General features: G+C 42.4%; 1 protein-coding gene across 4 annotated transcripts in view; it reads right to left on the reverse strand.

Moving 5' to 3' along the window:
- Nucleotides 1-7,970: 7,970 nt before the first annotated feature.
- Nucleotides 7,971-12,580, reverse strand: part of LYPD6B (LY6/PLAUR domain containing 6B) — a 183,511-nt gene continuing 178,901 nt past the window's right edge. For all 4 annotated transcript variants that reach the window (XM_039244558.1, XM_039244555.1, XM_039244557.1 and 1 more), the window contains 2 exons: nt 10,472-10,602; nt 7,971-8,710 (listed from right to left, as the gene is read on the reverse strand). In XM_039244558.1, coding sequence (XP_039100489.1) covers nt 8,546-8,710; nt 10,472-10,602 — 296 coding nt within the window. In that variant the 3' untranslated portion in view covers nt 7,971-8,545. The remainder of the gene's footprint in view (nt 8,711-10,471; nt 10,603-12,580) is intronic.

Consider the following 12,580-nt stretch of genomic DNA (forward strand, 5'->3'; position numbering starts at 1 on the left):
CTCGAAATGAATAAACTTAAAATATTTTAAAAATAAAGAGTAGTGAATATAACTGACTGACTTTAAAGAAGATGGAGATACATGAGTTCATACTTGTTTGTAGCACTTGCTGACTACCAGTACTTAAAGGTCATAACTTGATTCCTCTGCAATGCCTAGGAGGGGGATGAGGAATAAATAATGAGCACAAATGGGACATCAAATGCTGGTGATATTAAGTACTTTGTAAAAAGTGTTTATTGTCGAGCCAAGCCATGGTTTGCCTGCCATTGGCTCTATTACAGAAATCAATGCTGGGCGTAGTGGGAGGGACAGGAAGTTGAGGACCCTCTGGGACTATGTTTTTCTTCATTATCCTATCTCTTGTCATATGCCCAGGCCACATTCCGTTCTTTAAAAGCTAAGCCAGAAGTTTTGAAGACTGTTGAGCTCTAAGCTTCTTTCTTGATTCCCTCTCCCTTCTTGCCTGTCCATCTTTATTAAGAATTCTACCAGAGGTTAGTTTCTACCCAACAAAGGGCAAACACATCAAAAGTTGGGTACGATATTAAAGTCTTAGAAATTTATCATCAAAATCAGGAAGGAGTTTAGTCTCATGGAGCAAAACAAGGGGTGGGAAGAACTTATTCTCAAATGGGATAATAGATTGCAATGCCATTTCCTACTCCCATCTTGTAAATAATTCACCTTGACACCTACTGACCCACACAATATCATCCATTCATCCTCGGTCAGAGAGAACCATCTCCATTCAACTACCTGGACCTAGGTATGTTTAGGATGTTAGGGCATAAGTAGTTAAGACCCTGACCGCTCCTAGAGCTGACCTCTCTGAACAGAGCTGCCATGGCTAAAGCTTCCCACGTGTATATGACCTGTTAAGTCAGCCATGACTAAGGCACATAGGGTGCCATTGAACCCCAGATCAGATTCCAAGAGAGCTAGCACTGAGAAGCCCCTCCATACTTGTGGCTTTCTGTGCAAATCTCAGATTATATTTCCCTCAAGGCACTGCAGGCTGCTTTGAGTAAAAGAGGTAAATGCTTATTAGGATTCTGCACGTGCACCCTGAGAGCTGCACCTTGCGTACCTCATGCTGCCCTTGTGTTGTTAGCACAAACTCGCATCCACGTCTGACAAGGGACACCAAACTACTTCTGCGTTTCCAGAGCAGTCGATATAGAAAGGGGGAAGGCTTGGCCTTGCGCCTTCCCTTGCTCCAAAAGTAGATAAAATCTAGCATTCTTGCTTTAAAAAAATAATAATCAGTCAAGAAATTTTTGCCTCAAACTACTTGACTCTTTTCTCCCTAACCACAAACTCTTAAGTTTTTACCATGTTCCTTTGTTGGCAATATGTGCTTCATTGTCTTATTTAATCATGGATTATCATTCCACTTAATTAAACTCACTTTTCACTTTGAAACATGGCATTAAAAAGAAAAATACAGATGTCATGTAGAATTATTTGACTAATCTATTATATCAATCAAATAATTACTACCTGCCCCCAGGTAAAGATGAGACACTGTGGATCAAAATCTCCCTCGTGTCTTTCTTCAAATTCCTGAATTTTTAAAGCCAACTAAATATAAAAGACCCAGATCATGAACACTGCTGAAAAACATCTTCCAAAATCAATGTCAGACATTTGGATTTCTGACTAAATACAAGATCCACCAAAAGAAATGCGGGTTTACCTAAGGTACGCAAAATGCTATGTTGTTCTTTCGCCTTCAACTTAGTTACATCTTCATTTTCCTTTGCTGGATAACATACGGAAAAACTTGCCTTGAGAATCTGATCACATCCCTGACAAAAATTGCTCTTCAGATCACTAATAAATTCTAGTTTAAATTAATTAGTTAAAAATGAAGATAAATAATATTCAAGATCCATCTCTGACTCAAGATTGATTTCATGACAAATCAAAACTATTTACAAATAAGAAATGACTACTTCAGATAATTCTTCAGGGGGAATATGGAAAGAGAGGAAACAAAAATCAAAAATATTTACAAATAACAAATGACTACTTCAGACAATTCTTCAGGAGGCATATGGAAAGAAAACATAATCCTTTGAAAACATGGTCTTCTTGTTTTGCTTAGAGTTGAGCCCCAAGGAGCAGTGGGCTTTCCAGACCTAGAGGAAAATGCCATGAGTGGAATTAAAACCCATTCAGGACACTGAATAGGTCAACAAACCTAAGAACAAAGCCAAAGAGAAAGTATTTGAAGCTATCCCCTTTTAAGGTGGGTTTCCCAATTTTCTACCTCTGCTCAACTAAGGATATTGAAGACAGATCTGTATATGACAGAGCCCACAATCTTGGAGAAATGGATGTTTCTGAGGGGTTCAAGGTTCATGCACTGAAAACACATTCATTAAAGTCCCTAGGATACACTGCCTATTTTAGGAGTCAGTGTCTTACCCATACCCATGTTCTGCAGCTTCCCCTCTATTTCTCTACATTTGCGAAGTACTATTGGCTAAACAAAGTGTGTTCTATGGAACCCAGAATCTCAAGGAAGAAAAGCTTCTCTCATAGAATAGTTGAGGAAGTGCTGTAAACCCTCTCCACTCCTTGGGGATTTACAGTATAGATTAATCAACAATGTGGTGGAAATCCCAGCAGGTGGGAGAGTAGGTAGGGTCTTCATCTAGCTCGCCGTGTGGTGAGAGCAAATCTGCACAGCTCTGGAGGACTCGGCTCTCTCCTCCCTAACATGAGAGCATTTTTTCAGCCACCTTAACAACTGCCTCCAGACACGGCCTGACACTGGGACTCTGGAGCAGACATTTCCAGCTGCCTGCCCAGATCCATTTCTTCCTTCCTCCTTTTAAATTCCTATTTTGTTCAGATACCTACCCTCTGACAGGCATCTCACATGCCTTGGGGAACAGTGAGCTCCCTTTAGCTGAACTAAGCCAAGAGTGACCACAGCTTGCTTGCGATTTGTGGCAGCCTGGGTGAAGACCATCTTCTCTTCCTGGTGAGTGTCCAGTAGTGCCCCTCCATTTAGTCTTCTAGACTTTGGGTGGGCTGTGTGGAACAGCTAGAGGAACAGGGAGGTGAGCGTTAAAAGAACAGCAGAGAAAGGTGCTAGAACTGTTGGATTAAGTCCACTCTGAAACCCATTCTTTCTCTGGACTTGAGTTGTGTGGCCCAATACTTTTACTTGACTATTTGATTGGGGCTTTGTCAGTTGTAGTTGGAGTCATCCTGATGGATACAGCTTTCTATAAAAGGTACACGCCTTGGGGACTCTTGACAACCCTATCAGAACCTGTCTCTAGGACCTACTTACCCTGTGTTGCCTATCCTCCTTTGAAAAATATTTGCATTGGATTTGATTTTTAGTCGTTAGCCACTGTGGGTGAGCTCACCTTGGCTTCTGCTTTACATTGCTTCTTACTGCCTCAACCAATGGTCAGAACCATGGACATCCTGCTTGCATGGAATCCCAGGTTTCCCAGGCTTCCCATGCATCCCAGCCTTCCAGGGCCATTCCCAGCATGGCAGCTCTGCCAAACCAGTGTCCTCCAGGTGCAGACCTGCGTCCTCCCCTTAGCTGAGACCAATTTTCATAGACCAAAACAGCACAAGTATGGAGGCTTGGGAGTTATGCAGTGCTTTCAGCTTACTGTTTCTAAGATGATGCCCTCAAACGACCAGTATCCGAATCACCAGTCTCATGGTCATAGATGCTTGTTGGAAATGCATGTCCTCAGACTTGCTGAGTAGTATTCCTGGGTTCAAGCCCTGAAAGCTCTTGTTTTCACAGCCTAGCCCATGGTTAGCTCACATTCTGGATTACTCCAAAGACAGTTTGGCTTCCAGTGTCAGCCTCTGATGAAAGAGAGGCCAAAGTGGTGAGAGAGGGGATCTGGGAAGGAGACAGAATTATGAGGTGAAGAGAGAATCAGGACGTGTGATGGGAAGACGCTGGATGGTTCCAGATGCACATAGTGGAACTGCGCCTCAAGGCACGTGCAAATTATGACAGCCGCTTGCCTTCCAGCTCCACTACTTTTACCTTTGTGCATGTTCTACTAGCTTTTCTGGTAAGATTTGCACCCAGACATGCCGCGCAGCATGATGTATCCCTCCACAAATCATAGAATGATAGAGTCGATGACAAGTAGGTGGAGAATAGTATGTCCAAGATCAAAAGGTCAGAGCAAAGTTTTATAAAATGTCAATCTACATGTCACACAGTTTGGCCTGAGTTAGCACTCTCACAAATGTGATATAATATTTTCCCAATCCCACACCACACCTCAATTCCGTGCCAGTTCATAGTGCTCAGTACACGCTTTGTGTGGCTTTGTAAGTGCTTTCCGCATGAAAAAGAGAAAGCCACCCACCACATTCCCTTTTCTTATGAAATACATTTTACACAGTGACAGACACAACACAATGGAAAATAGCGCCTATGACTTCTAACTGCTAACTTCACTCAGAAATGGATTTACGAAGAGTTTAGACACAGCTACAAAAAAAAGTGTTCAGTACCATTTTTTTTTTTCTTTTTCAGCAGATGATTCATGGAAGGAAATTGAAAGTTTATTCTAGAATCTATTTATTTGGGAGCCTGTACAAAACACTTTTGACAGTTTATTCTCTCTGATGCTCCTATTTATAATTAATCCTCTTTTCTAACAACAAACCTACCTCTTCTTTCCTGCCCCCACTATTTCAGTTCTCATTGGATATTTTGACACCAAAGTTTTTTTTCACTTTCTTGCTAACTAGGGACAAATTAGTACAAGGTCTGGGATACTTGGCCACCATTCCGGATCCTTATGCAATGGACTAAAAAATTCATGTAATGGACTCTAATGATTGGATTTATTCCTTGGATTCTAATTTTGAAAATATACCAGGGACACCACCAAGAATCAACTTTTAATGGATAGGGCTTTCATGTTAGAATTCAAAGGTCACGTGTAACGTCTGGGTCTCTGGTCACCATTGCCACTTCCATCTCTACTCTCCAGCTTAGTAGCTCCCAAAGTGGCTGTGTATCAGAATCACTCAAAGAGTTTGTTAAAAATAGATTTTCTGACTTGACTCCAACATAAAAAATCTTTTTTTTTTTTTTTTTGTGTGCAAGCTAAGTGAATCTTATGCAGTCACCAAGGACCCATTTACTGAAGACATTTGGGAAGCACTTCTCTGGTCTAGTGGTTCTTGAACTTGTATGTACATCAGAAACATCTAAAGGCCTTATTAAAATACAGACTGAACCCTCAGAGTTTTCAATAGGTATGGGATGGAGTCTGAGAATGTGCATTTCTAACAAGTTTCCAGATGATGTTGATGCAGATCTGGGACCACTTTGAGAACCACAGCTCTAACCTAGGTTACTTGTATACATGTTTATTATTCATTAGCTCTTATATTATGTAGCCAAGCAAGGACTGGACTTCAGAGGAAGGAATTACCCTCTCAGATCAAGGGTAACGCTTGGCTGGGCATCATAATCACCAGGAGCTTTTATTTTCTTTTAATTTAGCATTCAATTATTGGGATTAGGCTTATGCTTCACCCTAGACCTATTGAATCAACATCTCCAGGACCACCTGGGAATTTGTACTGTTTTGAAGTAACCCAGAAGTTTCTGATCACGAGGACTTGAAAACATTGCCTTAGATGGGCCAGATTTGTGAGTTTATGAATAACTTCTACTACAAAATCATTTATCTGAAATTCAATTTGAATGGGGTATCGCATATTTTTATTTGTACTTCTGGCACCCCTAGTGACTGAGCTGTATATTTGTGAAGAGTTTGTTGGCTCTGTGTGCTCCCTCTTTTGCTTAACACAGCCCTATTTTAAATGCTTAAGGGGGTGGTGGTGAGGGGTAAATTCCATGCAAACATGATATTCAGGGTGAAGAAAATATTAAAATGTTTCTTCAGGAAAGAAAGACACACACACACTTCATTAATCTAGACAGCAGAAACAAAATCAGGAAAAAAAAAATACTGTCTGCTAATGGTTTTTTGCTAGACGATTCGTCAATTATACAGTCAAAAGAAACCCTGGGGAATAAAAAGACACCAAAGATGCTATTAAAATGTTCCAAGTGAAGCCATATATAATTAATTTCAAACAAGCATAAGCTATGAAAACTCAAATACTTCAAGGTGCTGAGTGAAAGGAGGGGTAAATCTGCATCAGGCTTCAAAACTGATGCTTCCAGGTGAGTCTAAGATTAAGCCAGAGACAGGGAGATAATGTCTGCTTCCTCCCTATCTTTTTGGAAGCTCAAGAGCCTTAAGAGGAGATGCTCCCAGTGCGCCAAAGACGAGAAGAAAGAAATATACAGGCCAGCACCTGACATCAGCACATAACAACTAAACACGGAATCAAATGAGTGCAACAAATTCAAAACAGAAGAAAAATTCACTGATGCAGAAGACAAAGAACGTAAAGGATGTAATTTCACAAACCACTGCACAGGCTGAGTAAGCACGTGATAAGAACCATGGTCCCTGCGAGACAAGCAGGTTTCTCCTGACGTTTTACCAATCCACAGCTGAGGCATCAGCAAACTTTTACTGTAAAGTACGAAAGAATGAACCTTTTAGACTCTGAAGACCAATACTCTCTGTTGCATCTACTCCTCCTTGCTGTTGTAGCATGAAAGCAGCCATAGACAATAGATAAATGAAGGCATGTCTGTGTTCCAATAAAACTTTATTCACAAAAATAGGTGGTTGCTGTGGAACTGAATGTTTGTGTCCCTTCAAAATTTACATGTTGCATGCTTCAATTCCCAATTTGGTGGTATTTGAGTGTGAGGCCTCTGGGAATTAATTAAGTCATGAAAGTGGAGCCCTTGTGAATGAGATTAGCACCCAATAAGGGAAGGAAGACACCAGTCTCTCTCTGTATTCTGCCCTATATGAATATAAGTAGATAGTGGTCTGCAAACCAGGAAGAAGGCCCTCCCCAGACACCCGATGTGCCAGCACCTTGATCTGGGACTTCTCAGCCCCCAGAACTGTAAGGATTAAATGTTTTTAAGTCACACAACCAATAGTGTATTTGTTACAGAGATCCAGCAGACTAAAAGTGGTAGGACGTATTTGGTTGATGAAGCATAGTTTGCTGACCCCATACAGGTGAACCCATGTGGCAAGGACAGCGTCATCAATGGACTCTACGGAGCACTCAGTGTTCCAATGGTGGATGCTTGGTTAAAAACAACATACTCGGGGCGCTTGGGTGGCGCCCACCCAAGTTGGTTAAGCGTCCGACTTCAGCTCAGGTCGTGGGTTTCGAGCCCCGCATCAGGCTCTGTGCTGACAGCTAGCTCAGAGCCTGGAGCCTATTTCAGTTTCTGTATCTCCTCCTCTCTCTGAACCTCCCCTGCTCACAGACACACTCTCTCTCTCTCGCAGAAATAAATAAAACATTAAAAAACAAAACAAAATACTCCATTAACTCATCACCATACATACAAGAGCAGAGTGTTTAAAGGTCACCCCAACTGTAAAGGCATGAAACCAGATTCTGGAAACAAAAAGTTGCTGAGACTATTATAAAAGGGAAAGAGGAGACAAAGAGACTGAACATTTTCGCCTGTTTTTAGAAACGTACTCTTGGTGGCCCTGGCATTCAGAGAAAAGCTGACTCTATGGTGGAGGGGCCCTCTGACCAGTTTCTTTGAAATGAAGCTGCTACCACTGAGGGTGCATCAGGTGATAAGGTGTCATCCTCTTCTGTCAGGAAGGTTTCCTGACCTGCTCAATTTGCTAATTAGCATTTAGCATCCTATGAAGTATCCTTCCTGAAAAAGAAAACGCTAAGTCACTGTGGCAAAGAATTTTATAATATAAGCTGGAATATGTCCCCCATGGTGTATGGAAACATAAATTCAGTGACCTCTTTTATGACTGGTAATGTTTTATCCGAGGTCACCAGGTCAGTCAAGAACCACACAAGCATGCATTCTACACTGTATAACTTAAAAGCTTTATTTCCCCCACAATAGTAAATGGATTTCATATTAGTTCAAATGGAAGTTTCCTTCCTTTAGTTAGTTGCCTTTCTCACGGACTATGTCGTTGGTGGGAAAATTGCTTTCTCATGGGAGAAGGGTTAGATTTCATAGGGACCTTCTGACATAATCACAGAAATGAGAGAGTCTGACACACCAGCCCTGAAGGAGTCTTGAGCTCAAGGAGTCCATTCAGTTACAAGCCTGGGCAGGAGCACCAAAACAGGCTGCTGCAACCTACTCGTTGCAGATACCGGCGGGATCCTCCCTGCAGAAGAGACAAAATGCAGCCCCTCTGACCAGGAAGCCTGGAAGCCAGACAACGCCCTCAGTCCCTGCCACATGCCCTTCCCCCATCCTGTGGCCTGGTGCAGGAGTGTTTTAGCTCCGCGAACAGTGGGCTTCCGCTCTGGGGCCCGAAGTGCACTCTTCACCAAGTGCAAGACTGGTCCTCACTCAACGTTCCGTGTTCACACAGTTTTTGGCTCGTGCTTCAGAGAGCAGTTTCTGCCTCTCCTGGGAACAGTGGCCTCATATCAGCAGAGGCCTGAAGACCCAAACCAGCACTGGCAGGTAGAGCACGGGGGCACTGCTGCCAGATGTTCTCTGAGCGCGCATCACGGCGAAGACTGCATTGGTGTGGTTGGTGGGTAACTCTACATTACAGATCATTCCTTCACAGCAAGACCGACACTCCTGTTACAAAAGCAAGGGGAGAGGGGAAAGAGACTAAGTAATAAGAAGGAGAGGGAAGGGCAAAACAAAGAACAAAAGAATGCTTCCATGGCGCTGAGGACAGACAGAATTAGAGCTCCCCAACTCATCCAGTCTAGGAGACACTCAGGCCCTTGAGCACCACCTTTCTCCCACTAACCTGAAAGTAAGGACCATCTTGAGAGTCTTTTCATTTTAACAGTGATTTATCCGTAGCAAGCCAAGCATAAGCAAGGGAAAGAAGAGGAAGGGAAACTGAATAAATCTGCTTGATTGAGTCAACAAATCTAAGGTTTGTAAAGAAAAACACTGACATGAAAATGAAAGCTAGGAGCCTTTTGAATTGGTCATTGATTTTCTTTCTCAGTACTACTGGTTAAGGGATAATAATGACTTTCTATTGTCTATACTAACACCTGATTTCTATCGTTACAGCAGCAATGGCTTACTAATTATGGCTGCCGAGTAGTGAAAAAGGCTTGCTCCCTCACAGCACAATGTGTCTTCAGGGGAAGCAATCATCTGCCATAATACCTGGTACAAGGCTTCAACCTGACAAACTTAGCTGTTCATGAGGGCTTCCGGGATGGCTAGCTAAGAAAACGGCAGCAACTCTACATGTCTTTATCAGCAACTTTCAACCCTGGCAGCAACACATCAGAATCTCCTTGTGGAAACTTTCAAAAAGAAAAGAGGGGCGCCTGGGTGGCTCAGGTCATGATCTCACAGTTCGTGAGTTGGAGCCCTGGTAGAGCTCTGTGCTGACAGCTTAGAGCCTGGAGCCTGCTTTGGATTCTGTGTCTCCCTCTCTCACTTCCCTCTCCCTGACTTGCACTCTATGTCTCTCTCTCTCTCTCTCTCTCTCAAAAATAAAGAAAAATTAAAAAAAAAAAAAAGAAAAAAAAAGAGCCTGATGCCCAAGACCCCACGCTGAAGTTCGGCTTCAGCTGATCGAGGATGTTCCTTGATCACCAGTATAGCTACGAAAACTCCCCAGGTGACTCCAATGTTGCCAGAGCTAAAAGCTACCGGTGTCTGAAGCACTTTCTGTACACAGTAACTAAATCAAATTCTAAAATCTCATGAAATTAACATACTCTCAAGTAATTTTATTCCCAAACCTTTCAGAATTCCAGGCATATAAAAGGGTGAAATTGCTCATTTAAATGATGGAAAATTAGGGAGATCAACTGATCTAAAATATATCTATACTTCATCATATTAAACTGAGATTAATTCTTTCAGACTCTCACTTCCTGGTCTAAGCAGAGGTTGTGGGTAAGACCAGGTTTCCCTAGTAAAAGGCGTCCCCATTTACCTCTTTCCACCACCCAGCTACCCTGTGCTTTGTTCTCGGTGATATCTGGCCATAAACAAAATACATGAGCTGGGCTCTGTAGTGTTCATCATTCTCTCATGGATGGTTTGCTCTTGGGCTTCCAGAACAGACTTCAAACAAATCAAGTTCGAGGCCTAGGATGGAGCTCTGTGGTCTGGGAATTATCATTTGTTTTTAGTGACAGTTTTTACTGAAGGACAGAAAGTCTTCAATTTCTCTTTGGTCTCCACTACATCACTGTAAGGGAGTCTTTCCTTCAAGAGTTCACGCATACAACAGATTACTTTTATCCTTCCTGCCTTTCCATTATGTATAACTAAGGATGTATAACTAACGAAAAAAACCTTAGGACAGTAACTTTACACACACATACACACACACACACACACACACACACTCCTTACTGTATGTTCAGAATCTCGACTGTGGTGGCAGCCAACAAAATGACATTCACTTCTGGAGGCACATTTTTTGGTAATAGATGTACTTCTTCCATGGCTGGTGAAGTGGTGAACCGTCAGACAGTACTGTGTATCTAGGCAAGGGGAGAAAAGGCAATGTCATGTTTCACACTGCAAACGAGGAGCTCATCACTTCAGGAGAGACTAAAGCTCAGGACGATCCTTAGGTTTCTAGGCACGAAGTTTAATGTCAGGAGTGGACGTCTCTCCTTTGGTGCTAGCTAAAGCTGAGAAAAAAATACTGAACGAGCCTTTCATCAGCATCTTAGGTCTGTTCGTTTCATACGGAAGTGCCGGCGTCTCTGTCTCTCTCCCTATGAACCACATGTTCCAAACTCCAAAACAAAATGAGAGTTATAAATGTCTTGTATACTAACAGGCATGTGGTGGAACAGAATGAAAACAGGTGCTTCAAAGTATACACCAAGACCACGGTCCTGACTCATCTGCTGCTTACTCATGCTCTACTCTTCCCTGCGTGTTGGACTTTTCCTGAGTATTCCGTTTTCCTACTCTTTCTTTTTTTTTTTTTTTATATTTTTATTTATTTCTAGGAGAGAGAGAGAGAGAGAGACAGCGTGAGCAGGGGAGGGTCAGAGAGAGAGGGAGTCACAGACTGAAACAGGCTCCAGGCTCTGAGCTGGCAGTCAGCACAGAGCCCGACGCGGGGCTCGAACCCACAAACCGCGAGATCATGACCTAAGAGAAAGTCGGACGCACAACCGACTAAGCCACCCAGGCGCCCCTCTTTCTTAATTCCTCCTCTCTGTCCCCTCCCTGCCGCATAGCTGGCTCATTTCTATGTTTCCCCGTATAGCTTTAAGTACTCACACTTTACTACTATTAAAGAAAGCGATTTCATTCAATATGCTAGGACCTGCCGCTTTAGTTTTGCATCTCTCTCCAGTTATTTCAGACCAATGCAGTGCTCCTTAGTTTAGTGAGAGGGGACGACACCAGCAATGTCATGCAATGGGGGAAAACTTGACTGATGTGGAGAACACTTGCTTTTAGAGAAGTCTGTCACATGTGAGCCCTATTAGGTCCTTAAAGCTCATTTTCTTTTGCGCAAAATGATGATAAGTGTCCTGACATTTTGGTAGGGTTGTTGTAAGCTTCAAATAATATTAGCACACCATCAGCTGGGCACTTCAACATGTATTCACTCAGTCAATCCTTATAAGCCTTAAGGTAAGTCATATTAATATATTTTACAGATAAAAAAGCGAAGGCACAGTTTCTTGCACACAGTTACATTAGATGGAAGGTGGTAGAAGATAGGATTCTAACCTAGGAAGTTTTCTAGGGTTTGTACTCTTAACCATAACACTGTTCTGCCTCTCAACATACTTAGTATTAAACTAGATGCTTTAGTGTGCTCTATAAGAGTAGCTGACTTCTGCCTTTGGAAGGACAAGAAACCACTGAATGTTCTGGAAAGGCATTTCAACCTATAGTTTACATAAAAGAAGAATCAAAAACTGGTAGCTGCATGTGTTCGTATAAAATGTCACACATGCTAAAGCACCCTAGAAAGTCAGAATAGAAGCCAGGGTAAATAAAACAAGAAATGTCATTCTTGTCATATCCTGTTACACAGAGAACCTCTCTTAACAACATGGACAGACCACAGAAGTAAAGCTCTAAGGTGAAAAGGAAACATGAGCTGACAAAGAACAATAGCTGTGGGCCTGTCTGCCCCCAAGAAATGGTTGACTATCCTCTAAATAATGACAAACTGAAAAGCAAGAAATTATACCCTCAGGTAGAATTCCAGAAGGTTAGGATCTTTGGAGCTTGACTGGAGCACAGTCAAAAATGTACTGTCATGCACACTGGATTGTAGGGTCATTCCGTGGCAGTCTCATTAGGAGTCAGGTTTTCAGGGTGGATTTGGAAGAGCCAACTTCCTTCCCCCTTCCCATCTCTGACATTTTCTCACTGATGGAAAGCTGCCACTCCCTTCTTCTGTTCACCTGTTTCAACAGATATGAAACTCTGCAACCCAGAAGTATCCAGGCGCATTCCCATTCAAAATGGCTTTGTTTAATG

This window comes from Hyaena hyaena, unplaced genomic scaffold (assembly GCF_003009895.1).
Source record: "Hyaena hyaena isolate Hyena2069 unplaced genomic scaffold, ASM300989v1 scaffold_246, whole genome shotgun sequence".
Taxonomy (NCBI): domain Eukaryota; kingdom Metazoa; phylum Chordata; class Mammalia; order Carnivora; family Hyaenidae; genus Hyaena; species Hyaena hyaena.